General features: G+C 37.2%; 7 protein-coding genes across 8 annotated transcripts; 3 read left to right on the top strand and 4 right to left on the bottom strand.

Moving 5' to 3' along the window:
- Positions 1–533: 533 nt before the first annotated feature.
- On the top strand, positions 534–3401 carry LOC105977775 (heat shock protein 83). Its single transcript, XM_013003148.2, has 3 exons — positions 534–1036; positions 1309–1589; positions 1694–3401. The coding sequence occupies exons 1-3, from the start codon at positions 757–759 to the stop codon at positions 3251–3253; spliced, it is 2121 nt and encodes a 706-aa protein (XP_012858602.1). The 5' UTR covers positions 534–756; the 3' UTR covers positions 3254–3401.
- Positions 3402–6016: 2615 nt separating this feature from the next.
- Positions 6017–7574, bottom strand: LOC148769949 (L10-interacting MYB domain-containing protein-like). The gene is made up of 2 exons (XM_088819623.1): positions 6950–7574; positions 6017–6868 (listed from the first exon to the last, which is right to left on the bottom strand). Exons 1-2 carry the CDS (start codon positions 7436–7438, stop codon positions 6179–6181), a joined length of 1179 nt encoding a protein of 392 aa, XP_088675749.1. The 5' UTR covers positions 7439–7574; the 3' UTR covers positions 6017–6178.
- Positions 7575–9140: 1566 nt separating this feature from the next.
- On the bottom strand, positions 9141–11489 carry LOC105977779 (small ribosomal subunit protein eS10z). Its single transcript, XM_013003155.2, has 5 exons — positions 11322–11489; positions 11165–11213; positions 10779–11058; positions 10173–10311; positions 9141–9374 (listed from the first exon to the last, which is right to left on the bottom strand). Exons 1-5 carry the CDS (start codon positions 11322–11324, stop codon positions 9309–9311), a joined length of 537 nt encoding a protein of 178 aa, XP_012858609.1. The 5' UTR covers positions 11325–11489; the 3' UTR covers positions 9141–9308.
- A 943-nt stretch (positions 11490–12432) lies between these two features.
- On the bottom strand, positions 12433–15702 carry LOC105977936 (protein REVEILLE 6). 2 transcript variants are annotated; one of them, XM_013003334.2, is made up of 9 exons: positions 15333–15702; positions 14766–14823; positions 14477–14600; positions 14222–14389; positions 14051–14134; positions 13299–13408; positions 13042–13101; positions 12842–12947; positions 12433–12746 (listed from the first exon to the last, which is right to left on the bottom strand). In XM_013003334.2, exons 1-8 carry the CDS (start codon positions 15470–15472, stop codon positions 12846–12848), a joined length of 846 nt encoding a protein of 281 aa, XP_012858788.2. In that variant the 5' UTR covers positions 15473–15702; the 3' UTR covers positions 12433–12746; positions 12842–12845. The 2 variants fall into 2 exon arrangements, with proteins under 2 accessions (XP_012858788.2, XP_012858789.2); XM_013003335.2 differs by having other exon boundaries at positions 14222–14383; positions 15333–15694.
- A 2842-nt stretch (positions 15703–18544) lies between these two features.
- LOC105977403 (NAD(P)-binding Rossmann-fold superfamily protein) lies at positions 18545–19749 on the top strand. Its single transcript, XM_013002709.2, has one exon. It carries the CDS (start codon positions 18655–18657, stop codon positions 19678–19680), a length of 1026 nt encoding a protein of 341 aa, XP_012858163.2. The 5' UTR covers positions 18545–18654; the 3' UTR covers positions 19681–19749.
- Positions 19750–21624: 1875 nt separating this feature from the next.
- On the top strand, positions 21625–23869 carry LOC105977734 (NADH-ubiquinone oxidoreductase-like protein). The gene is made up of 2 exons (XM_013003094.2): positions 21625–22114; positions 23380–23869. The coding sequence occupies exons 1-2, from the start codon at positions 21628–21630 to the stop codon at positions 23595–23597; spliced, it is 705 nt and encodes a 234-aa protein (XP_012858548.2). The 5' UTR covers positions 21625–21627; the 3' UTR covers positions 23598–23869.
- Positions 23870–23935: 66 nt separating this feature from the next.
- Positions 23936–26370, bottom strand: LOC105977733 (Pentatricopeptide repeat (PPR) superfamily protein). Its single transcript, XM_013003092.2, has one exon. It carries the CDS (start codon positions 26309–26311, stop codon positions 24050–24052), a length of 2262 nt encoding a protein of 753 aa, XP_012858546.2. The 5' UTR covers positions 26312–26370; the 3' UTR covers positions 23936–24049.
- Between the last annotated feature and the right edge of the window lie 274 nt (positions 26371–26644).

Raw genomic sequence — 26644 nt, 5'->3', positions numbered from 1 at the left:
ATGTATATATTTCTTCTTCCTTTTACTTTTGTTCAGGATTCTTGTTATGTGTTTTATGTTTTTAAATGATTTTGTATAATTTCTATTTCAAAATATACCGAAATTAAATGAGGACTTTTGACGAAGGGTGGAAAGGAGTGGGGAAGGTGATAACGTGGACAGTAGTACGATGACACGTGTCTGTGTCAGGGTAATGCGAAGAGAAAATTGTGAGGTGGACGTTCCACCGTCGGATTACAATCCTTATTCGTCGTCACTCGTCAGCAATCAATTGATGACGTCATCTGCCACGGTGGACACTAAATTTCCACGAGTGTTAAGCGGCCACGTCTCTTTTCTTCTCTCCTTTTCTTTGTCCCTTTTTTTTTTTTTTTTTTAAAATTTAATATTCCACTACTAGGCCCATTAAACCCGTTAACCCGCGGGCCCATTAAACCCGTTAACCCGCGGGCCCATTAAACCCGTTAACCCGCGGCCCAAATTCCAATATTTTTATTCCACTACTTAAACAGAGGTGTCGAGAAAAGAGGAGAAGGCTCCAGAACCCCGCCAATTCCCCCTTGTCATTCAAAAACACTAGAACCTCCTAGAAACCCTTCCTCCCCTTTCTTATATAAATAACCACCTCCTTCATTTTCTTCACTCAGATCAAATTAATTTCTGCATCCACAAAACTATTCGAAAATCTCTCTCTCTCTCCTCTTTCTCTCTCTAATAACCGTCGTTAGCAGATCTTCTTAATTGTTTTCCAATTCGATGGCGGAAGTTCAGATGGCCGACGTGGAGACGTTCGCTTTCCAGGCGGAGATCAACCAGCTTCTGAGTTTGATCATCAACACATTCTACAGCAACAAGGAGATCTTCCTCCGCGAGCTGATCAGCAATTCGTCCGATGCCTTGGATAAGATCAGATTCGAGAGCCTGACCGATAAGAGCAAGCTCGATGCTCAACCGGAGCTGTTTATCCGACTTGTTCCGGACAAGGTTAATAAGACGCTCTCCATTATCGACAGTGGTATCGGCATGACTAAAGCAGGTAACGCCTTTTGTGCTTCTCCTATTTTTTTCTCTTTTGAAATTTGAATTATAGCTTTTGTGTTTCGGTATATATTGATTTTGGACGCGATTGGAATTGATTGAGTTTTGCCTGGTTCTGGTAGATATAGAATCATTTAATGTAGATCTGATCGATATATCTCCACTCTCCAGTTTTGTTGTTTTTTTAGCTGTGTTTGCGTGTATTGAGAAGTTTTAATGTCTTCGGTGTGATTTGTTGTACTGATATTGTTTTCGGTATGAATGTGGCAGATCTGGTGAACAACTTGGGCACAATTGCAAGGTCTGGCACAAAAGAATTTATGGAGGCATTGCAGGCAGGTGCTGATGTCAGCATGATTGGGCAATTCGGTGTTGGTTTCTACTCTGCATATCTTGTTGCGGAGAAAGTAATCGTCACCACAAAGCACAACGATGATGAACAGTACATTTGGGAATCACAAGCTGGCGGTTCCTTCACCGTCACAAGAGATGATGATGGTGAGCAGCTTGGCAGAGGAACCAAAATCACCCTCTTCCTAAAGGAGGATCAGGTAATTAAACATGCTTAGAAACTTCATTAATTGGATCATTTTTTTTCCTGTAGTTTTGATGTTGATGTTGATGCTGATTGTTTATTTTGATATTCAATGTGTAGCTGGAGTACCTCGAGGAGAGGAGAATTAAAGATCTTGTGAAGAAGCACTCCGAGTTCATCAGTTACCCGATTTACCTCTGGACTGAGAAGACAACCGAGAAAGAGATCAGCGACGATGAAGAAGAAGTTGATTCGAAGAAGGAAGAAGGTGATGTTGAGGAAATTGACGAGGAAAAGGAGAAAGACACAGGCAAGAAAAAGAAGATCAAGGAAGTTTCCCACGAGTGGGATCTAATCAACAAGCAGAAGCCGATTTGGCTTCGCAAGCCAGAAGAAATCACGAAAGACGAGTACGCCTCTTTCTACAAGAGCTTGACCAACGATTGGGAGGACCACCTAGCGGTCAAACACTTCTCCGTTGAGGGTCAGCTCGAATTCAAGGCTATCCTCTTCGCACCAAAGCGGGCCCCGTTCGACCTCTTCGACACCCGCAAGAAGATGAACAACATCAAACTCTATGTAAGGAGAGTGTTCATCATGGACAACTGCGAGGAGCTGATTCCAGAGTACCTCAGTTTCATTAAAGGTGTAGTTGACTCTGATGACCTGCCTCTCAACATCTCCCGCGAGACTTTGCAGCAGAACAAAATCCTCAAAGTTATTCGGAAAAACATTGTGAAGAAGTGCATTGAAATGTTCAATGAGATCGCGGAGAACAAAGACGACTACACAAAATTCTACGAAGCTTTCTCAAAGAACCTGAAGTTGGGCATACATGAAGACAGTCAGAACAGAGCTAAGCTGGCTGATTTGCTGAGATACTACTCGACCAAGAGCGGTGATGAAATGACAAGCTTGAAAGACTATGTGACAAGGATGAAGGAAGGACAGAAGGATATTTACTACATAACCGGTGAAAGCAAGAAAGCCGTAGAAAATTCGCCTTTCTTGGAAAAACTTAAAAAGAAGGGTTACGAAGTGGTCTACATGGTTGATGCAATAGACGAGTATGCCGTCGGGCAACTGAAAGAGTACGATGGTAAAAAATTGGTTTCGGCTACTAAGGAAGGACTGAAACTCGAAGATGAAACCGAGGAAGAAAAGAAGAAAAGGGAGGAGAAAAAGAAGTCGTTCGAGAGCCTATGCAAGGTGATTAAAGACATACTTGGCGACAAAATCGAGAAGGTTGTTGTCTCGGACAGGATTGTGGATTCGCCTTGCTGTCTAGTGACAGGGGAGTACGGCTGGACGGCGAATATGGAGAGGATCATGAAGGCGCAGGCCTTGAGGGACAGCAGCATGGGATCGTATATGTCGAGCAAGAAGACTATGGAGATAAATCCGGATAACGGGATAATGGAGGAGCTTAGGAAGAGAGCTGAGGCGGATAAGAACGATAAGTCGGTTAAGGATTTGGTGATGCTGCTCTTCGAAACTGCGATGTTGACTTCCGGGTTTAGTTTGGACGAACCGAATACTTTTGCTGCGAGGATTCATAGGATGCTGAAGCTGGGTTTGAGCATTGATGAAGATGATGCCGATGGTGGTGAGGATGCTGATGTGGCCAATCTGGAGGAGGATGCGGTTAACGAGGAAAGCAAAATGGAGGAGGTTGATTGATTGAATAATGGTTCGGCTTGGAAGAGATTTGTAGTGGTGTTTTCTTTCTTTTTTTTCCTTGTAGTTTTCATTTTTGAGTCTGGTTGTTGAGTCATGAGTGAACCTTTGATAAGTGTCCGGTATAAAAAAATGTTGTTGTTTCTGCAAAGTATAACGCAAGTATTGTTTTTTGTTAAGATAATCGCGCGCGCACAATTAAAACATGCCCACAATTTCTAATCCTTCAATCAATTAGATCACATCAATTTTAAAGTAGCTACCTGATTACTATTATTGATGATCATACTACAATTTCAATATAATATTTAAGAAATCAATTTCTCAAAAATGGCGACAAGTCTCTCTCTCTCTCTCTCTCTCTCTCTCTCTCTCTCTCTCTCTCTCTCTCTCTCTCTCTCTCTCTCTCTGATGGAAAACCTAAAACTTGTATCTCTATCTTGAGTGTATTTGCTTTTCTTGGATGATCTCTTCTTCTATGTGATATGAGCACAATATATATGATCATATTCTCATGTGTATCACATTCCCCTTCCTAGCTACACATGGACAGTTCCAACCGTGGTCCCCATCAACTTATAACTGTCTCTTCCATTAATACTCTTCCACCTCAGCATTGATCATCAATCCAGCTCAATCTTTAGCTTATTTCCAGCCTTTGGTCTTCTGTGTGCTGAGGGCAATCTAGATCACTTATCAATATATGATGTTTGCATATGGAATTAAGTCGATCTCCTTCCTCTTTTCATGCCCTTTAGGTGACTGTTCCAGCACTAAGGGGGTGTTTGCAAATGCTTATGTAAAATCAGAAGTTGGTGATTATGAGTTAAGCTCTAAAAAATCACTTATTTGCAAAAGTTGTGGGTGTTTGCAAAACACATATAAAAGCAACTTTAAGCAGTTAATTTAAAAGTTGCAGTGTTTGCAAACAAACTTAAAATTTCAACTTATTATTTATAAAATGTCCTAAATACCCTGATAAATACACAAATAAATAAATAAATTAATTAATTTATAATCAATTTTCTGTTATTTTTTTCAACGGAAGAATATATATATATATATATATATATATATATGTACACATCATGAATTCTGCTATGTTCTTATTTTAGATTTTCTATACGACTATGGATTACTACCAAATAGTTTATAATTGTTGGGAATATTTTAATTTATATATTCAAATACAATAGCCTGAAATCTGAACAATAAGAAAATAAAAACATAACTACACCTAACCACTAATGAATATGTAATCCAATTCTAGAAAATGCAATAGAAGTACAAATATCGTCTCTAACTTTGTCCACTCCACCATCACGGACGTTCAAATCTGGTCCATGAATATTGGCATTAGATCGAGGAATGCTTCTGTCCTTTGGCAAATAGTTTGGGTCATTGTCATATTGTAAGAAATCCTCATCTAATGCGTCGACTTTACGAATAAAATTATGGATTGCCATTGTAGCCGGGACAAGCGCAACTTGGTCTTTCCAAGGAATATTGACGGGCACATCTTTTATTGTATAAAATCTTCCTTTCCAGCACCCAAATGTTCGTTCGATTGTACTTCTTAATGACGAGTGCAAATGATTGAACACTTCATATTGACTAGTATATGCAATAGCTCGTTGAAAATCTGGAAGATGATACTTCTCACCTTTGTATGGTGCAAGAAATCCTGATATATTTGGATAACCGGCATTAACCAAGTAGTACTTACCTATCACAAATATTAAAAGACTCATATATAATGAATGCACTACACAGATAAGCTAAAATGTATAAAAAAATATGAGCTTGAAAATAATCAAACCAGGAGGTGGCATTGGAAATTTTTTTTCCGAATTTCTGATAGTGTCGTAAAATATTCGCGTGTCGTGCGCACTTCCCTCCCAACCTGGCAATACGTACGTGAAACACATATCAAAGTCACATACGACCATAATATTCTGAGTGGGAGTTCCTTTTCTTCCAATGAAAGGAGTTTGTTGCTCCTTCTGAAGCGCCGCCTTAATGTGGGTTCCGTCAATTGCTCCAATACAATCCTTAATAAAATGAATATTAGTCGCTTAGAAATAAAGAACAAGAACAATATTTACATTAAACGTTATTTGAAAGAAAATTACCTTAAAGTGAGGATAAAATCTCTTGTTAGTTCGAATGTACTTATGAGTGACAGAGTTATCTGTGAATGGAATAACCCAGTCGATGGACATCAATGTACATGCTTTTAGGACCCTGTGAAATGATTTACTTATTGTAAATCCGATCTTTGCAACATTTCTTGACACTGTCTATTTCCACATCTTGGACCCACTAGCATAAGGAATGTGGCAACCTGTTCCTCAACTGCAACTCCTCTCATTGGTACAAGACCATATTCATCAGCTAATAACTTACAAAGTAGAAAGAAAGTCTCTATTCTCATTCTTAAATTTTCCTTACAACGTCGAGGATTTCCATTAAAAATAGACAACAAAGCAGCCCATCCGCTATACTCTCTATTGTGACACGGAGTTTTATGTAAATAGTTTTGATAATAAGATACGACCGCGATACATATTGAATTTAGAACCTGAGCTCCGGTTTTGTTAGATGTTGATATAACACTTTCTTTTTCTTCATCACTGCTTAAAGAATCTAAATCATGGCTACCTGATGATTTAGAAAGAGAATCCATGTTTGAGTTTGAGTCGTCATCAGTATCATCCATTCTGTCAATAACAAGAGAAAGTATTTAGAAAAACAAATTCAACTGACATGACATTTAATAAATAAATCTTAAAAAATCTTAACAAACCAAATAGGATGAACATCCAAAGTAGTTCAATTCTTAACAAAAAGCAACAAACCAAACAAACAAGAAAGTAGATTAGAAAAAAATAACATCCAATTCTAGAGTATTAAATCAAATGTTCTCTTTCATCCAGATAATGCATGGTCATTTTCATGAGAACCATGAACTAATGTAGTTGAAGTAGCGCGGCGTCTAATGTCCCGTTCCATTTGTTCCTCAAGCCACTTCAAGCGAATCTCATCTTTTTTTATAGTAAAAAACAACTCACGAATAGCTGGCTTTAAGAAAATGCGAGTCGCATACATCCACAGAGGACCACCTTCATCAATTTCGGGCATATTTTCCAATATCTCGAGACATTCTTGTATGCTGTATTGACGCCTTGTATCACCATTAAGGCGAGATGAGTCATGTTTCATTGCATCAACCATTCTTTCCAGACACTTTGAGATCTTGTCAGCATTAGAGACCTTCTTAGTTTTCTTTTTACGGATACGATTAAGAAATTCAGTGCTTTTTCTCATCGAACTAGTTGGTGGTGCTTCTCTTGGCACTTCAATCGATATTTCGGTTGTTTCATCAGTAGGTGTAGGTGTATATATTGGAGGCTCGGACTGCGGATATCCACTTTCGAGATCCTCGAATGGTTCACCTTGAGATTCTTGTTCTCTTTCCTCTTGCATGTGGGGTGGCAATATACCAGAGCTTGGAGTCCATGAACTTGTTCCAGTTGCAATCACATCCGAGAATAACATCTCTTGCTCATATAGACACAAAAGACCCCTCTCTCGAAATTTGGCTGCGAGGGGGTTTGCCTGAAATTCAAAACAAACATTTTAAAATACTACTTTAATAAAATAAAGAAACTAAACACATTTCTTTAAAATTCAAGCTACATGTATCTTCTTATGCCACCACTCTGGAGTTGCATCAACTGTGCCTTTTATTTGATTCCAGCCTAATCCCGACTCACCATGTAAAATAGCTTTCCACTGACCCCATTCATTTTTCATTATATCCCATTTGTTCTTAAGTAGGATTCTTGTGTAGTTGCAGTTTGTAGCAGAAGAGAATTTTTTAACGAGGTTATCCCATCCGATTTTATTAAAGTGGCTACAAGGACGATTTCCCGCTTTGGTTTCTTGGACACACAGCCTAATGAATACCTCTGTGGTTTTGTTATCCCAATTAGCCTTGACCGAGTCAGAGTTTTTACCAACACGAACTCTGTGGCTAGTGACATTAATCGGATGCGAGTCTTCGTCGTTATACGATGAAAGATTAAAGATTCTCAGAAACAGTAGGTGAGATGTTAAAATAATTAAATGAAGAACCCATAGATACACACTGTGGTGTGCTGATAAAACAAAATCAAAGATTAACATTAAAGAATGATTATAATCAGATAGGCTATAATTTGGATAAACTAATATTGATGTGTAGATTACAGGTAAGAAAATTATATTTTTTCCCTAAAAGCCCTTTCATACAGACTCCCATAGCTAAACACAAAGATTGCAACATATTGTGTAAGTACATGAAAAAAAAATATATGCAAAACCCATGTTAGAATACATGAGGATAAATGTTTCAAATTAAAACAAAATCAAATATATATTCAAAACACAAAGTTAGTGAAACAAGATTTTAGCCATATTCTTACAGGAATCAGAAAGCCCAAAATCATATAAGCCAAATTGATACATATATTTGAGGAAAAACACAGGTGCGTAATTCACAAATATATAGATTTAATGTTATTAATCCTTAAACTACAACACGGAAAAAAAAGATGAAGGTTCATACCTATTGTGATTGTGATGGTGAATTTCTCGCTGAAACAGAGTGGAGGTAGAGGTGGAGGTGTTTTATGTGACAGGGTTTTGACGTGAATACAGGGTAATGCTGGGTAAACGTGGGATTAATTAAATTAATTAAAAGGGTAAAAATGAAATAAAATATTTAAAACAGCTTATTTTTATTTACAGAAATGCCATCAACCGAAAAAGTTGGGACAAGCCTGCTTTTGAGATTATAGCTTAAAATAGCTTATTTTTAGAGAAGCAAAAGTAGAAGTTTGTGTCACAAACACCAAAAAATAGATTATGAGGCAAGAAAAGCTCATAAGTTGTTTGCAAAAGCATTTGCAAACACCCCCTAAGTTTGAAATGAGCTGCAAGTACAGACTTTGCAGTTGCCATACCACACCTCTCCAAATATCGGTTTTTTTTTAGAGAATATCACTTGGCCCTTCTCAAAATGTCAATGCCCAAAATATTTATTGTGTTACCCAAATCCTTAATTTCAAACTCATTCCTTAGCGATCGTTGAGCTCATTAATTAATACCTTTGATTTTCTTTTCCAGCTCACAACATGCCATCAATAATATAAAGGAGTAGAATATATGTTACTTTCCTTCTCTTCCATTCAAATAGACACAACTGCTATAATTACTTCTCTGATAGCCTATTGAATTCATGAAAAAAAAAACAGTAATGATATCCATCTGTTGAAGCTCAAGGTCAAACTAAGCTACCGTGTACATCACAATTCTAATTGAGGTTTGTTTCAACGCGAGTGAGAATATATCACGGGTTTTTGTTTCAACACGAGTGAGAATATATCATCGTGTAAACCCGTGGCTTGGTACCTTTGCTTTCTCCACCACTGAAATTCCTTATTTTCTCTTGAAAATCCATTTGTTACCAACTACCTTACTGTTAGCCACCTACTTAGTTGGTGATATCGGCTACATTTCAAGTGTCGCCAAACATCGGTTAACAATAAGAGGTTAAACTACTTAAACTACAACTTTGCGGTATCAAAGTTTCACTGCATTTCTCATATATCTCATTTGTGCATGTAGAGTGAATCAAAATTTATCGTAGTACTAGTAGTTTTTTATGGGCAAATGTTGATGTAGAAAAATTATTGGTCAAAACTTCCCATATAACACTTAGGTGAAAATAGAGTAACTTATCTTACCAACAAAATTGAACACAATTACAATTTAGTAATTGCAAAAAAAAAAATTAAAGCTAAACAAATTGGCCTTAGTTAGATGCCCAATCAATCGAGCAAGAAAGAAACCAAAACGAAACAAAATCCATTATAATTCAAATCCAAAGAACATTTAAAAGGCATCATAGGACAATGAAACATTTTCATGCAAAATATAATCTTTCGATCCACATAAATCCGAACATCAAAAAAATCCTATCAGGAACTATGAATAAACAAACATGTGGTTAAGTTTAACTGGGAGGTGCTCCACCGAAACCACCAGCGCCTCTGCCAAACCCGGGACGCCCACCAGAACCCTGCATGTTCAACGAAGCAAACTGAGATTTTCCCATAGCTGCCATAATCTGCTACTTCTTTACCACCGACTTTTATTTACAATATATGATACCACGTTAAGCAGCGAAATTTCTACCACAGTAATAATTTTTAATTTTATACTCGACACTTATCAGACAATAATTCCCTTGTGATAAGGAAGGATATAAAAAATCCATATATCATAATGAAACTATAATCTGAAACAATATGCATTTCAAGAGTTGGACTAAAAAGTAGAGAACCACCAATGAATAGATAGTTCATAACATACTAAGAAACCTACTTAAGAATGGTGAACCGTCGCTGGAAGTTGAATATAGGTAGCCCCATTTTCTACTTCAAATCAAAGTCTATTTCTCGGAAATTCAAGCTACGACAATTCAAATCCTCTGTAATTACCTTTTCAATAACCCCAATTCAATACATTTTTTTAATACACCAAAAAATGATGTTGAAATACAACATTCAGCAGCAGGTGTTTCTACAACACATATTTATACAATCAAACAACGATCTAGTGTCAAGGTGGGGGGCAGTAGGAGAGTAGACCTAAGCAAATGATCCCTTTGACAGAACTGAATCAAGGAGGCTTGCCACAGATTCATCTTACATTACAACGATATTCCCATCACGCTTTTATACCCAAATAAACTAAATAGGTATTGAATTTCCTAGCTAATTCTGCTCTTAAAGAAAATCGGGGGAATTTAAAAGAGCGCAAAATAAAGAGCAGTAATTAACATCATGGCAGAATGGAATCAGAAAAGAAAAATTACCCTGAAAGCAGGTTGGTAGTCAGCAGGTGCTCCACTCTTCTCACCACCAAATTCACCTGGTGGTCCTCCTCTGGGCCCACCACGGTATCCTTCTCGGTCACCGAAGCGTGGCCTCTCACCCTCGAATCTTGGGGGTCCACTGTTACCATAGATGAATCAAAACAAAATTTGGAAACCGTAGAAATATTTCATAAAATAGGCAACTTGATTCAAGAATCCACTTAACTCATCAACAAATACATAAAACACTATGTACATTATGCAAGAGTACACAAATCTATGACATTCATAGAATAACTAACCAAATTAAAATCCATTGCCAAACTCTACAGAGTAAAAATATACATAGTTTGTAGAAAGATACATACCAAAGATTCCTGCCAATCTACACAATAACTGAAATAGAACACCACAAATTCGCAACAAGTGATAATACTAAAAAGAAGCTCCTAACCAACATCTATACAAATTTTATACGTACTAAAGAACACACAAACAACATAATCGACAATGCTGAATTACCAGAATCTTCAAAAGAAAAAAAAAATGAAAGACTTGTTAATAAAACACACACATATCAACTAGGAAAAAAGTTAATGCATTTACCGTGGGCGATCGCCAGGTGGCCCACCCATGGGACGGCCAAGGGGCTTGGCCGACTTCTTGAGAGTTGCGGGAACAATCTCCGACGGGAGGTTGAGGTACGTTCGGAGGAACTCAATGCCATCATTGGTAAGGTACCAATAATAGTGCATCCAAGCAAAAGTCTCGCGAACGTACTCCTTCGATTTGAAGCTCTGCATAAGCTTAATCACCTGAAGATTCGGCACATCGATATCCGGGTGCTTCGCCAAGTTGAAATCCTTCTTCGCAAAGCACACACCCTCTGTTAAAACATACACAGAAATAAAACAAGATTGAATTTTTATAACGAAATCAACACGCGTAAAACAAAAACAAAAACAAAAAATAATTAATAATAAAATTTAAACCTTTGAAGAGGTACTTGGAGATCTCTCTCCTGTTCTTCTCTGAAATGATCTGAAACAAATTACAATTCGATTAATTAAGCCGCGATTATCGTACAACTATATTTGAAAAACAAAAAAAAAAAATTGTTATAAGAGAGATGAGAAGACGGTGTTTCACCATGGTTGCTGCGAAGTGTCGTCGGAAGAAGATCGGTGGAGGAGTGAAGCAAAATGCAGCAGCTTATGACTGAATAAAAACCCTAGAATTGAAGGAGCAGAGTTGGGGGTTTATATATGGGGTCACGTTTTTTAATGGGCTTGATTTTCGGTTAAATTGAAGAACCCCTATTATTGGACAAATGGACCGCATCAGCCCATATATTAGGGTTTGTTTGGCCCTTTGATATTATTTTGGGTAATTTCAAAAGAAGAATATGATAAAATTAAGCAATATTTATTTATATTTTGAGATGGGACAACTTATATTGTCAAGTAATTTATAATGCATTGGGTCAATTTTTTTTGAGGATTTTCAAAATGTAAAATGATAGATGTTAGTATTTTCTTTAATCAAATATTTGTTTATATTTTAGTGAAGATATTTATTTTATTTTTTTAGAAAGAAAAAATTTTAAGCCCAATTTGTGAAGCTTAAAAGTGCAATTTTTTTTTTTACCTTTATTTTCTTGTTCAGGAAAAGTGGGAAAAATTGAAAGTTGGCTAGACATTGCCTAAGAATATATAAGGGAGTTAGTATATATGCTACACTAGGTGATTGTTAACGGTAGATGCAGTTAAATAATCATCCACTAAGTATACAAACACACGTGGTGTGTGAGTGATTATGTACATATCTAAAGTTAAAGTTAACTGTTAACAATCACACAGTATAAATAACCAAGTGTATCATAGAATTTCCCGAATCTATAGAGCCTTCCTCCAGAAATTTGGGGTGTTTGATTAAATCTATTTATAGTATCAAAAAAAAATTGTATCATACTTGTATATTTATATGTTGTAATGGCAATGCATTAATGGTGTTAACACAAAAGTCTCCTTCGACCATGTTGATATGATAATAAGACCGATTAGCTTAGTCCCACACGGAATAATTTAGCAGTTAGAGCAAATGAACTTGTGTCAAAATGACCTGAGTCCGAATCCCTTTGTCAATAGTCGTTAGATCGAGTTTGTCACACATGGTTAACCTAGTGTGGTTTATGTCTCTCGTATAATTTGCAGTCTACTATGCGAGAATGTAGGTTTACCCTAAACATTTGACAACCCTATAAGAGCTGGAAAAGAATATCGATTTCTTTTTAATATATATTTTTGATCCAACGAGGATCAAAACTTGCATGTACATACAACTATTTCTAATTTACATTCCCGCAGTACAAATTTTCTCAAATTTTTATTTCGCCTACAAACAACAAACATGTACAAGGCATGTGAACTGCACAGCCAAAAGCACATACTACAAAGAAACAATACTTACAAATATTTAGGAATTCGACAGCTTCGTATGCGCCCGTGCATAACAATAATTGGTCTACTACATCGTGTCATTCAACCCATTGATTCAGACCAATAAAAATCACCCCTGTGATAATGTGATCGATAAACGGCGTTATTAGAACGAGTAAAATAGTATAATTTCAATAATAATAATAATAACAACAATAATCAAAGTCGTACCGAATTAGGATGCATCATCTTTGAATTGACCTCCACAGGTTGGATCGGTATCAACGCAAGCATTATGCTTTTCAGGGTCTAACTCGTTGGACGAGAGCAACTTTTTCTGCGACAAATATGCGAAACATAATTTTAGCCAATATTAAAGAAAAAAAAAGGTGCGCGTACAATTCAAGATTTCAATATCGGTTAGTACTTACATGATCCTCGAAATCTGGACTGGCCAAATTGATGGAGAGATTTCTTACCAGAAGTAACACCTGTTCAATAGACCAAAGGGGGGGAAATGAAAAGGGTAATATGGTCAATGCATATACTTAAGGCACCACTGTCGACTACGAGCATCAATTTTATCGGGATAAAGAAAAACTAAATTCACTATCTAACTACTTAATAAACTTCATCTCGTCCTTCGATTTACTCTATGTATACTTCATAAGTGGAAAAGACTACATACCGTTTCGATATCAATTGGATCCATATTTTTCAATTTTTGCAAATGGTCGCTCACATTTGGGTCAAAGACACTGCCGATGAAACTATAGACTTGAGCAAAATCAGGAAGAGCTGCATCCAGAAACGAAATATAACAGTAAGACAAACATACGAATCGACCGCATATCAATAAATTATATAAGCAAACATAAAATATGTACACGAACTTATTCCGGAATTTCCGCAAGATGCAATCATTTCATGGTTATAGGTTCACATGCCACTCACCAATATATACGAGATTGATAATTCAATAAAACCAAAGGTCGAATTGCTCGAATTGAGTCCCTTCTTCTAGAATGTACACTGCCTATGATTGTGATACGAACAGAGCTCGTTACTTGTAAAACAGAAAATCGCATAAAATTCATTGACTCGAACAATAAGCTCACGATCCTTGAACTAAAATAAAAAGCACCTAGACGAATGAGGGGATACGCACCAAGTCAAGCAATGTGCCGTCTGTCCACATTTCTCCACATACTGTTATCCTCCATCAGATTTACACTAATCGGGTTTCTCGTATTTTAAGATCGATTATTCATTGACAAATACTATGTTCAATTTCATAAACTCAATTGGGCCATCTTACTTACATTTCTGTTCAATCCCGTTGCCTGAATTGATAATACACTAAAATACTTCATTGGCAAAAAAACAAAATAAAATAAACTAAAAATCAGTTACACCATTCGTTTCTTTCGGTTATCTCACCTGTTGACATTGTCCTTTGAGTGCTGTCATCGATACTGCAAGAGTTAATAACGGGCACCGACTGCCCAGCAGATCTGATATCACCTGCACCATAACAGAAGTTCGTTCATATATCTAATCGAATAAGATGTTTTTACAATAAACATAAAAAAAATAAAAAAATAAGCGAACCTCTGATGTCGTGTGAATTGTTGTTAGTGTGAACGGAATTGTCTGTCCATACAGCAATATCACGATGTGCTTGTAATGATGAAGAATCGGGCCTCCTCACAAATCCAGGATCAGGAATTCCTGTAGGGGATACTTGGAACGACAATATAGCTTGTGGGACCACTGGAGCTTTATGTATATTCCAAACGTGCGTTATATTTCAATTTTCGGGTTGCGAAAGAAAAAGAAAATTCAATAGAACTGACACACTCTTACCGATTTTAGAAGCTTTTTGTGGATACGGATGAGCAGCTTTCCTTTTTGGGCGAGGTGGAGGTAGGTGTTCGTTGTTTCCGCTCTTTTGAGCTTTCATAAAATACTTTTGTGCATGGCTACGTATCTACAAAAAGATGTAATTTTGTCACTCAATAAAATCGAAATAATATTCTCTACACAGTCTGCATTGTTCCAATTCTATTGAAGAAACCGATGTGTTATGTGCTTCTAATATGCTCGTATTGTGCACACACAGCTTTACAGACCAGTTGTCGTTTCAGGAAATTACCTGAATGACTGTTTTCGATCCAACAAAGGCTTCAATCTTTTTCCAATCACGATCAAATCTGTATCAGAAAACACAAAATCCTTTAACACATATCGATTATAACAGAGAAAACGAGAAGTCTGGTTTGGGCAATAGAGTAAAAAAAAGGCATAAGAATAATGAGAACGTAGTTGCCGAAAATAACACTAGTAAAGATGCACAATTTGAAAATCGAAAAAAGAAAACAACTGTCGATTTCTTCAATAACACGGTAATCAATCTTGAACTTAGCTAACAATTTACTAGCTCTTCGGAACAAGAAAAATACCATAACCCGACCCACAACATATCTCAAATCAAGAACTAAGAAGAACCACCTATTTACTCTCAAAATTCCAACTTTAATTATCCATGTAGTACAAACAAACCCTAAAACTTAAAATCCCAAATAAAAAAACCCAAATTCATACACCAAACTGCGTTCCGTATTCCGATCATACCTCCACAAACCCTAGCTTAAAGACAATAACATAAATCACGAAATTTGTATCCGAAAAATTAATGTGGAAATCAAAAATTCGAACTTACAGCTGCAGTGCCTCGAGAAATTTATCGTGTTCGGGTTCAGTCCAGCTCTCACGCGACTTAGTAATGGTGTAGGGCTTTCGGATCTTCGCACTCGGGTCTTCAAAAAACGACGTCGTATCAACGGTGTTCGACAACGCCATGACTTCTTTTGTATCCAACTAGAATACTTGTCGTTTGTTCGTGTTCATCAACACTATGAGTGAATGATGGAGGCTTATGTGTGTGCAATTTCACCGTCTGGTGTGTGTGCTGGTCGGATTGTAATTATCAGTTGTTTCTTTTTTCTCCGATTGAGTTTGAACATTTGGAGTTGGGTTTTTTCTGTTACTACTGCGGCTGAGAATTATTTCCAAAACCACCAAATAAGTTTCCGCCACCTGTACTTAGATTCCGCGAATATTACTCGGACATCCCTAATTTTCTAATTTGTTGACAAAATAACCCCTTTCCTTTCGAATTTGCTTAACTAGATCCATTTTTCAACTTTACAAGAATTTCAATTTACATAAGCCGGCAAAAACTTTCGAAAAAGTAGAATTTGTTGATTGTGAATATATTATTTTTTAATTTTTAAAAATTGAAATGTTTGTAAAATTCAAGTGCAACTTTAAGGCAGAAAAAACTGCAAAAACTCAAAACCGATATAATATTTAAAATTTGCCACGTTTTAAAATTTGCCCTTTTTTCTCTTGTTGTGTCTCTCGCATAAATTGCTCATTAGGCCTGAGACTAGGATGTTGAATATAGATGTTTTTTTGTTAGTCGTTTCTTGTGTTATTAATTAATCGTAAATTTTCTATTATTTTTTTATTTCTTCAATTAATATTTGTAAATGTTGCATTTTTTCTCTTGTCTCTCGTATTTCTTGTTTATTAGTCCGAGATTAGAATGTTGGCTAAGTTATTCAAGATTCGTAAATATTGAATTTTTTTTCGTGTCTCTCGCATTTCTTGCTCATTAGGCTGAGATTAGAATGTTGGATATAGATGTTGCTAAGTTTAGAAGGTTGAACATGTCGGTATGACACAAATCTTCAAAACGCCTATTGTGTTGGTCGACTATGTTGCTTGAAGTTCAACTAATTTGATATATGAAAGAAATATTGAAGGTTTGGTACAAATATTGATTGGTAGAGATGCTTGTTTGTATTTTGAAGGTTGAGGACAAAAGTGGGCATCTTATATATACAAAGGAATTCCTAGTTAACGGTCCGAATTGATTTAATTTTACGGTGATCAATGTCTGACAAATTATTTTATTTTTTTTTGGTAAAAAAATCTCTAACAACTTAAAAAATATAAAGGAATTCTAAAACTATTTTATAAAGAATTATGAAGATACTACACAAATTCTAGAAGAAGACTCTATGCAAGAGTGATAGATACCAGGGGTGGTAACTGAAAGAGAATGCTCATTTTTTTTGGCATTTAGACTTTAAAAGGAAACATTTAGTTTGCTAAATTATTAATTTTTGATTTTTTTTATTTTTGGATCAAAATTATATTTAAATATGAATTCTAATATTTGGTTCAATTAATTTTCAGATATAATTATAAACGGAGATGGAACGAAGGGCGGCATTGGCGAACAGAGTATATATAGGAGTGAGGCGGTACGATGATGGAGATGATATTGAAGCCATTTCTGATATTCTTCCTGGGCTCACAATGTTGACTCTGATCCTGGAAAAAACATATTCAAGTACCTCATTATATTTTATATTCGAACGAAACTCGTATTACAACCTGTGAATTCTTCGAATCATTAAATCTTGAATAGGAGACTTGTCCTCGCTGGTGGCAGAAGATCAATTAGTTTTTAACCTTAAGCCAAAGTTAATCTCAGTAACTGTTTGCTTTCAAACATATTTAGAAGTACTAAGCTTACCTTAATTTAAGAACAGAACTTTGAACTAGAACAAAAACAGATTGAACCAACCAAAAGAAGGCCGACGATGATATTTGTTGTATTGCCTGCACAAACGGGCACACCGCTATAAATACGAGACAAATGTTACATAAAAAAATGTGGGAATTATATTGTTGAACTTGTACATGTTCAGTGTAGAATTCATGTCCGAATGAAAAGTTTTTCGATCGATATTGGTGGCAACTGGCATGGCATCTTTAGAAGTCTTTTCCGGCATGTCAAAAGCTCCAGTTACTATAGTAGCTTCGTCGTCCGCTTAGATTTCCATCTCTGCCAGCATGTCAAATAAATAAAATTAAATCCCAATTAGATGAAAAATAAAATGAGATAAATTAGGAGAAATTAAATTAATATATAATAGGGTAAATTACAACCACACCGATGTATGGTCAAATTACGAAAAAACTCATTTTGTTTGGATAATTACATATATCTATACATCTCCACCCTTATGGTGTCAAATTCAACATAATCATCTAGATGTCGTGGAATGTGCTCTAGTTTGTACTCGTTTTGTAAAAATACAGTTTCTGATGCACCATAATCTGATTTATTATGATCATCTTGCTTCAAAATGTGGAGTTCGAATAGGATAAAATGGGTACAAAAGTGATAATATTTTATATAATCTCGAAGATTCCACTAAATTTGAAACGCCAAGAGTGAATGTGTAAAAAAAATTATAATTAAGAAATGATTGTAATTACTTAAACAAGAGAGGAATTTTTTTAATTTGATCATAGCTAAAGGGTGGTTGTAGTTCACCCTGAAAAATAAAATGAGAGAAAGTAAAATAATATATTATAGGGTAAATTACAAACACCCCCCTGAGGTATGGTCAAATTACAAAAACACCCCTCTTATTTGGATAATTACAACCACCCCCTCAGCTCTTCAAATTTAGTGGAATCTTCGAAATTATACGAAATATTATCACTTTTGTACCCGTTTTATACCATTCAAACTCTACATTATGAAGTAAGATGATCATAATATGTGATTTTTAGCTTGTGTATATCAGTTTGTAGAATTGTAGTGCATCGGAAACTGTATTTTTACAAAAAACGAATACAAACTAGAGCACATTCCACGGAATCTAGATGATTATATTGAATTTGGCACAATAAGGGTGGAGATGTAAGAAAAAATCATAGTTTAGGGGGGTAGATGTAATTATCCAAACAAGAGGGGGGTTTTTGTAATTTGACCATACCTTAGGGGGGGTTTTTGTAATTTACCCTATATTATATATGTAAATGTCATTGTACATGGCCCACAAATTTGTTGAGTGATAACGTTGACTTGCTAAGAAATCTCTCTATTCCCATCATAAATTTTAGTTTTTGGCATATCCTTTTTCTGCTTCTGCTGCGTTTCTCCTTCACTCCCACTCATGGCGGCAACCAAACAAGAACAAGTCAATCCCTCCGCCACCGCCGCTGCACCACCACCACCAATCTTCATCTCCACCGCCACGCTCCACTCGCTAATCACCCACGAATCCCTGATCCGCCACCTCCAATCCGCCCTCCCATCCCTCTCCGCCGCCGTCAAATCCCCCCTCCGCCACGCTCACCAAACAAGCCCCTCCTCATCATTCCTCCTCATGCCTTGTTGGTCCACCTCCCCTTCCCTCCCCTACATCGGCACCAAGCTGGTCACACACCACCCCAACAACTCAGCTCTAAACTTACCCGGAGTGCAAGCCATCTTCGTCCTCTTCAACTCCCTCACCGGCCACCCACTCGCCACCATGGACGCCACCGCCCTCACCCTCTACCGCACCGCCGCCGTCTCCGCCCTCGCCTCCCTTTACCTATCCAGAGAAAACTCAGAGACCCTCGTCATGATCGGCGCCGGTTCTCTAGCCCCACATCTCATCAAGGCTCATTTGTCGGTCAGACCAAACATCAAACAGGTGGTGGTCTGGAACAGAACACCCGAAAAAGCCAAAACCCTCGTCGAACAATTGACGAATGAGTGCAACGGGATCTCCTTCGAGAGCACCGGGTGTTTGGAGGAGGCGGTGAGGGGCGGCGATATCATAAGCTGCGCCACCAATTCGGAGGTACCGCTAGTTAAGGGCGTAGATCTGAAGGCAGGGGCGCATTTGGATTTGGTGGGATCTTTCACGCCGTCGATGAGGGAGTGCGATGACGAGGCGGTGAGGAGGGGGAGAGTGTTCGTTGATAACGAGGCGGCGGTGGCGGAGGCGGGAGAATTGGTGGGGGCTTTAGAGAGAGAAGTGATGAGAGAGAGTGAGATTGTGGGGGATTTGGTGGAGTTGATAAAGGGGGTGAAAATTGGGAGGAGTTTGGAAGAGATAACTGTGTTTAAATCAGTTGGTTCTGCTGTGGTTGATCTTTTGAGTGCACAGATGGTTTATGAGAGTTTTTTGGATAATCTTGTAATTAATTAATTTAATTAGGCTTTGATTTGTTGCTGAGGTTTCTACTACTGTAATAAAACTTGTTGAGTTCTTCTTCTTCATTGATGCATTGTTAACAGTTCAATTACAGAGAAGCTCTACATCATGTAACTTGAGTCCCTGTAACAAACTGAGTTTAAGGTGAAACAATGAAATTAAATGTCATATCAGCTAATATAGATGGATAATTTCATAGTAAATATGTATTTATTTTCTAAAATTGTCAGGCAAATCGCAAATAATAAGCATGGTGGCTACTCTGGGAAAACACCATTGGGATGACTTTGAGAAGGTTAGAGTGACGATCCGAAAAGAAAGTAAGCAAGACTTGATGCAAAATCATTCCCAATTTTTTGCCCTTTTCAGAATCAGCAACTGCGTGTGCCAAGGTGAATAGATCATCATCATTTGGATCATGGCTCACATCACTGAGCAACGACATCTCGAAACTTTTTTTTTTTTTTTTTAATATGAGTTCCATCGAAAAATATCATCGACATGAATGTACAATGAAAACACCGTATACATGCAATGTTGTTAAAAAACAACCCGGAACAAAATTTTATGGCTAACTCGGTTAATCTCATAATTAGCAACACTCCGAGGATTTGTCGTTCTCACTGCACAACAATAATTATCATCAACTTATCAAAAGACACCATATCAGATCCATTGATGTTTTGCATTGCAATTTATTTACCCCCTCCATATTGAAGATACATATCACGTGTTTTGTGAATATTTTTCTTCATATTAATCGATTTGTACTCTCTTTGTCCTCTTAATTTATCCTTTACAAGATACCAAACTTAATTAGCATCAGCTTTAGGATAACTGCTTGTACGGATTTTACCATCTTCGACATGTTTCAAGATTGCAGTTCCAAATGCTAAATCCGCCATTGGCATTTTTCAATCATTGTAAACAACTACTGCAGTAGAACCTCAATAAATTAATAATCTCGCTTAAATAATAAATTTTCCCGGTCCCAACTCGGGGACAACGTGCTAAATTAATAATTCGCTAAATTTATAAGATAATACACATTCAAAAATTTTAAGAAGCCCCATATAATTTATAAATTAGTAATTCATAAAAATAATTCTTAAATTACATGGTACAATACATCTTTTATAGATTTATGAAGGTTTAATAAAATATAATTTCATTGCCCTTTGTTTTTGTTGAAGTTCACATTACCACCAATCTCGTGTCTCACTCTTCATAACATGGTTAGAACTTATGTTATAGCTTTCGCATAAATCAACATGAAATTGTTCAATAACATCGATGCTTTAAGAGCTTCCGTTCGTGAAACGGACTATATAGTACATTGAATAAATGGTACTATGAATAATATACACGTGAAAAATAAAATAAAAATATATTTATTGAAAATAATAATAAAAATAATTTCACAAATTAATAAATTATTAATTAATGTATAAATTAATAATTGTTAATTTATCTATAAGTTAATATTTTGCTAAATTAATGAATTTTTGATGGTCCCAACTGTATTAATTTATAGAGGTTTAACTGTATTATCTTTTGCAGACCATTCTTCTTATTTGAAGGTGATCGCGTATTGGCAACAATATAGTTCTTTAGCATGATCCTAATAGTAAAACCTCGATAAATTACTTACCTCGATTAAATAATAGTTTTTCTCGGTGTCGACTCGGTGAAAACATGTTAAATCACTAACTCGATAATTTAATAAGTCACTAGATTAATAGAATTTCTCTGGTCTTGACTGTATTAATTTATAGATGTTTAACTGTAGTAAAATATCTTCAATGTCTTAATGCAATTTGAAACCCAATAAAAATTGTTCTATTAAGTATTATGTAAACACTACAAATAGATTTAAAAAAGAAAAAAAAAAAACTTATAATAGTAGTTGGGCTTTCGTTATAGTAGAGCTAAGAAACTCACATGGCCCGATCCAACCTAATTTGGGTCCAATTTCCTCTTATTGACACTTGCATTCTCATAAATCATAATCTTCCGATCTCTCAAAAGGCAGTGAGTGACCGAGCGAGTTACCCCAACTCAGTACCCCCAAAATTGAAGATTAGAACAGAAAAACAAGACACCGGAAAAATGTTTCTCCGGCGGGTAGCGCGGCCGCTGATGATGATGGCGAAAGTGAAGGAGACGACGGGGATCGTAGGCCTCGACGTCGTCCCCAACGCCAGAGAAGTGCTGATCGGGCTCTACACCAAAACCCTAGAAGAGATCAAGGCGGTGCCGGAGGACGAGGGATACCGCAAAGCCGTCGAGAGCTTCACGCGCCACCGCTTGAATGTGTGCAGGGAGGAGGAGGATTGGGAATCGATCGAGAAAAAGCTCGGATGCGGACAGGTTGAGGAGCTGATTGAGGAAGCTGAGGACGAGCTCAAGCTCATCGGTCACATGAACGGTGCGTACCGCATAAATTCTTCAATTTTCTGTATCGTTTGATTTTTAAGCGTTTCTGTTACGACATTTTCATTTGTCATTAGCGTTGAAACAATGTTTACGCCTCTTTGTTCTTTGGGTGATTTACAGAAATATTGTGTTCTTACTATCTTTAGGATAGACGGTACAGCCTGAATTTGGGGAGAAAGGGGAAATTAATTGAAAACCTAATTTCTAATTTCATGACATTTGTGTTATAGGGCAGAAGTTTTTTTTTTTTTAAATAAATGGATTTGCTCAATGGAGGACTCTAATTATGTTTAAAGTTTCAGTCTTTCCTTGTTATGAAATTTAGCAAATGATGGTATTCTCCTTAGTGTGCTCTTCACCATAATCCAAGTTACAAAATGTAGAGTTTACCGACGAAAGACTGGGGTGTGAGGTGAATGAAAATCACATAGCTCATAGCTGTAAGCACGTCTTGTTTGCTTGCTGTAAATTTGGGGCTTGAGGAGAGAAGTATTTTGATCTAACTTTTAATGAGGGAATGAAGTTTTCTAGTTGCAAGTTAACGTAAGAAAAACTAACATTTTGTTCATTAGTTCATTAGGCCCTCCTCCCAAGTGTATATTCACTTCTCCAGCATTTTTTTCTTCTTCGGAGTGATTAACCCATATCTAGAGGTAAAAATTGAATGAGAAAATGAAAATATAAGAAGTAAAAAACTTCTTGTATTCCTTGTTTTCCGGAAGTGAAAATCTATGCTGAAACGTACAGTTCCTTGAAACTTGAAAATTCATAATATTAAGAGCATCTATGATCTAATTCAAAGTCGACAACTTTTCATGTCTTATAACTTTCGCACGAGTCAGTGTTCTGTTGATTAGTACTGTATGTCTCTCTGCTTGACTAAAAGTAACAATCGATGTGCCGAAAAAAAGTAGAGATGCTCCGCAAGCAAAACTGTTCCCACCACACCAGCCAACCTGTTGTGGTTCCTGAACATGGTTTTCGTTTCGGAAACAGTTTATGTAGCAGAAGACAGCCGTACTTGCCTTTTGTTCTTGAAAATGGTTAAATATTTATTAGATTAACATTTCGCCTGCTTGGGTCAATGTCTTCGATGGGACTAGTCTACTTGAAAGAATGCCTCAAACTGATTAGACTTTCCTTAGGTTATCTAGTTCTCTCTTTGCATTCACCTGGTTTAATTGCTTTGTACTTGATTTTAATTTTCAGTCGTATAGTTTACTTTGTTTTCCTATTTTTTAATTGAATTGGGTGCAGAGTGGCAGCCATGGGGTATTCCCGATGACTACGAATGTGAAGTAATCGAGAACGATGCTCCAGTTCCGAAGCATGTCCCCTTGCACCGACCTGGCCCACTCCCCGAGGAGTTCTACAAGACGTTGGAAGCTATTGACACAGGCACTTTGAAGCAGGCTATTTCAGCCTCCGAAAAGGAAGAACCTGCTATTACATCCACCGAAGCACAAGCCAAGTAGCTTTGCTCCATTTCCCCTTTCAGTTATTTTTCATCTGTTGGAATTTAAATCTGTTCAGATTTTTTGTTCGTGTTTTGTTAACTCTCTTGCCTTGTCGACAAAAGCTCCAGCCTTTATTTAATAAAGCTTGTAGTAGAAGGCACATAATCTCGGGCAAAGTGGCGTGTAAGTTTGGTATATTTGCCAAAGATTTTTCAGCTTCTATGCATTGATATTTAAGTGAGAATCAGACATCCTGGATAAATAGTGCACTGAGTAACCATTTGTTTGAATGTGAGCCTTTGCTTCATCTGCTTTATACTATTGGATATTGAACCTTGTTTGGTATTGTGATTAAGTTTGATAGACAATATAATCATTTCACAATCTTATGAAGTAATATTATCCAATACAAAGATCGAATATTCGCAAATCTCAATCGCAATGTAATTATAATTAATCAACGAAGCATATTACAAGACTGAACTCTTCCTTAAACCTCCCTCTCTCACGAGTCTGCGCATGTTCTCCCCTAAATCAGACCGACCCGCCTCGTCGTATATGCTTGCAAGAACAACATAAAACTCTAAATCGTGAGGGTCAAGTTCAAGGCCTCGTCTTGCAATTTCTTCTCCAAGAAGCAATTTTCCATGCAATTTGCAAGCACACAGCAACCTTTTGTAAATCGAAGCATTATTACGAATAAAAGGTATGGATTCAACCAAACTCACAGCCTCTTCCAGCCTGCCAGCCCTACCAAGAAGATCAGCCAACAAGTTACAGTGGCTCAACTGTGGCTTTATGTCGTATAATTCTCTCAGAGAATGAAAATATTCGACACCTAAATCTGCTAAACCGTCTTGACTGCAAGCAAATAGAACGGTCAAAAGTGTGAAGGAATCAGGCCTCGCTCCTGCCAATCTCATGTCTTCCAGGGCTGATAGAGCAGACGTTGTAAGTCGGTTATGAGCAAAACCGTAAATCAAACCGTTCCACGAAAAGATATCTGGTTCGGGTATTTCATCAAACGCTTTCTGGGCGTCTAAGACACACCCGCGTTTTCCGTAGAAATCGATTAAACCATTCAGAACTGATTTCCATCCGACGAAGCCTGACGTAACGGAATGGCAGTGGAGCTGTTTTCCAGTTCGAACGTCACCTAAATCGGCTGAAGCTGATAACAAACCGGATATAACGAACCCATCCATCTTTACATCATCGTCGCGCATACAGTTGACGATTTCTAAGGCCAATCTATGATATCCTCTCTGGTTCAGCTTCGAGGCAAGTACAGTGTAGGTGATAACGTTTCTATTCTTCATTCCTTTCACGTAACTCAACGCACAATCCACCATGTGGGCCCCTACGTAAGCATCGACCAGAGCATTTCCGACATTTATATCACTATCTGCATTAGTTTTAATAACGAATCCATGAATCTTCATTGTCTCCTTTGGGGCTCCCTTTGTACCACAAGCTTCGAGAATGCTGTACAGAGTGAACGAATTCGGGTGATGGCCCACGAATCGCATTTCAAGAAAAGCAAGAAAGCAATCATCTTGAAAACCGCGCGCAGACAAGCCAGCTATTAAGGTTGTCCAAGAAACGACATTTGGCGAAACTATCCCCTTAAACACGTGTATAACATCTTGTACGGTATTAGAAGTCTTCGTATAGGAATCTAAGAGAGCGTTCCCCACAGAAACATCGTCTTCTAACCCAGCGACGATAACCTGTGCGTGCACCTGTTTTCCTAATTGCAGAACTCGAATTGAGGAGCAAGCGTTTAGTATTCCAGCGTAACAATAGTTGTTTGGAACAATATTATTACCCACCATCTGTCTGAACGCACTAATTGCCTCCTTGAAATTCGAGTTTTGGATAAAGCCGGTGATCAGAGTTGTCCATAACTGTACATCTTGTTCAGATGTTCGGTTTACGATTTTCAGAGCATCCTCCATCTTTTGGCTCTTTGCGTACATATCAACAAGAGCAGTCTTCAAAACCAGATTTAGACGAACACCCCAAACGATTAATTGGGCGTGTATTAACTTGCCGTAATTGATTCCCAGGAAGCTACAAGCACCTAAAACTTTTACAAAGGTGTACTCGTTCGGAGACACTCTTTCTTCTATCATGCGGGTGAAGAAACGTAACACACGAGCCCATTTCCCAGCCTGCACAAACGAAGAAATCATCGCAGTCCAAGAAACAGTATCCCCGTTTTCCATGGCATTGAACACCGAAACTGCTTCCTCTGAGAAATCCCATTTGGAATACAATTCGATCAAACTACTACACAGGATCGGGTTCGACTCGAAACCAAGCTTTATCAGACACGCCTGAACTTTCGTACCATAAGCAAGATTCCTTAAAGCCGAGCATGATCTTAAGACATTCGAAAACGTGTACTCATTTGGGGTTTCGCCAGAAGCCTTCATCGAGTCAAAGAATCTGAGGGCTTCGCCGTGGTTTCCGTCTTTAACGTATGCGGACAAAACCCCAGTCCAAGACACAACATCTCTTTCGGGCATTTCATCGAACAAGTGGCGTGCATGTTGAACTCCGAAGCATTTGGCGTATAGTGACAGCAAGTTGTTGGTGAGCAGCAGATTGTCTTGAATACCCAATTTGAGTAGTGGGCTGTGGATACAAACGCCATCTTTCAAGAACTGCTTGTTGCAAAAATAAATGATTTTTGAACAAGTTTCTTCAAGTAAGTTTATCCTTAACATTTATTTACAGTCATCAGTTTAAAAAAAAGGACAACCTTTGTACTGTACTGTATGATTTCTAGTTATGAGTAAGTACAACATTTTAAAAAGTATAGTCCGTAAAAATATATATTTACAAAAATGAATAAGTATTATTGAAAACAATATTTTAGTTTCATCAATCATGCATAGCTAAACATTAATTATACAATAAAATAAGGGAATTGCTTTTTGCGGTTTGAAAATTGCTATTTGCGGTTTCTAACAAAATCCCCCCAAAAAATACTTTATTTCACTGAAACCCCAAAACTTTCCAAAAAAATCCAAAAACACCCCCCCAAAACGCGTAAACGC

Source organism: Erythranthe guttata, chromosome 6 (assembly GCF_056151865.1).
Source record: "Erythranthe guttata isolate IM_541 chromosome 6, IM_541, whole genome shotgun sequence".
Lineage (NCBI taxonomy): Eukaryota > Viridiplantae > Streptophyta > Magnoliopsida > Lamiales > Phrymaceae > Erythranthe > Erythranthe guttata.
This window is presented reverse-complemented; position numbering and strand designations above follow the sequence as displayed.

What these genes read in the sequence shown, in the direction of transcription:
- LOC105977779 (XM_013003155.2), bottom strand. An exon ending in CTCCAAGTACCTCTTCAAAG is followed by an intron (nt 11,059 to 11,164) that starts GTTTAAATTTTA and finishes ATGTTTTAACAG; the next exon opens with AGGGTGTGTGCTTTGCGAAG. An exon ending in CCACCTGGCGATCGCCCACG is followed by an intron (nt 10,312 to 10,778) that starts GTAAATGCATTA and finishes CTATGGTAACAG; the next exon opens with TGGACCCCCAAGATTCGAGG.
- LOC148769949 (XM_088819623.1), bottom strand. Translation starts at nt 7,438, where the DNA reads ATGTTAATCTTTGATTTTGTTTTATCAGCACACCACAGTGTGTATCTA. An exon ending in GGTGGCATAAGAAGATACAT is followed by an intron (nt 6,869 to 6,949) that starts GTAGCTTGAATT and finishes TTTGAATTTCAG; the next exon opens with GCAAACCCCCTCGCAGCCAA.
- LOC105977733 (XM_013003092.2), bottom strand. Translation starts at nt 26,311, where the DNA reads ATGTTAAGGATAAACTTACTTGAAGAAACTTGTTCAAAAATCATTTAT.
- LOC105977936 (XM_013003334.2), bottom strand. Translation starts at nt 15,472, where the DNA reads ATGGCGTTGTCGAACACCGTTGATACGACGTCGTTTTTTGAAGACCCG. An exon ending in TTTCTCGAGGCACTGCAGCT is followed by an intron (nt 14,824 to 15,332) that starts GTAAGTTCGAAT and finishes TTTCTGATACAG; the next exon opens with ATTTGATCGTGATTGGAAAA. An exon ending in ACAAAAAGCTTCTAAAATCG is followed by an intron (nt 14,390 to 14,476) that starts GTAAGAGTGTGT and finishes ATATACATAAAG; the next exon opens with CTCCAGTGGTCCCACAAGCT.
- LOC105977775 (XM_013003148.2), top strand. Translation starts at nt 757, where the DNA reads ATGGCGGAAGTTCAGATGGCCGACGTGGAGACGTTCGCTTTCCAGGCG. An exon ending in TATCGGCATGACTAAAGCAG is followed by an intron (nt 1,037 to 1,308) that starts GTAACGCCTTTT and finishes TGAATGTGGCAG; the next exon opens with ATCTGGTGAACAACTTGGGC. An exon ending in TCTTCCTAAAGGAGGATCAG is followed by an intron (nt 1,590 to 1,693) that starts GTAATTAAACAT and finishes TTCAATGTGTAG; the next exon opens with CTGGAGTACCTCGAGGAGAG.
- LOC105977403 (XM_013002709.2), top strand. Translation starts at nt 18,655, where the DNA reads ATGGCGGCAACCAAACAAGAACAAGTCAATCCCTCCGCCACCGCCGCT.
- LOC105977734 (XM_013003094.2), top strand. Translation starts at nt 21,628, where the DNA reads ATGGCCCGATCCAACCTAATTTGGGTCCAATTTCCTCTTATTGACACT. An exon ending in GCTCATCGGTCACATGAACG is followed by an intron (nt 22,115 to 23,379) that starts GTGCGTACCGCA and finishes AATTGGGTGCAG; the next exon opens with AGTGGCAGCCATGGGGTATT.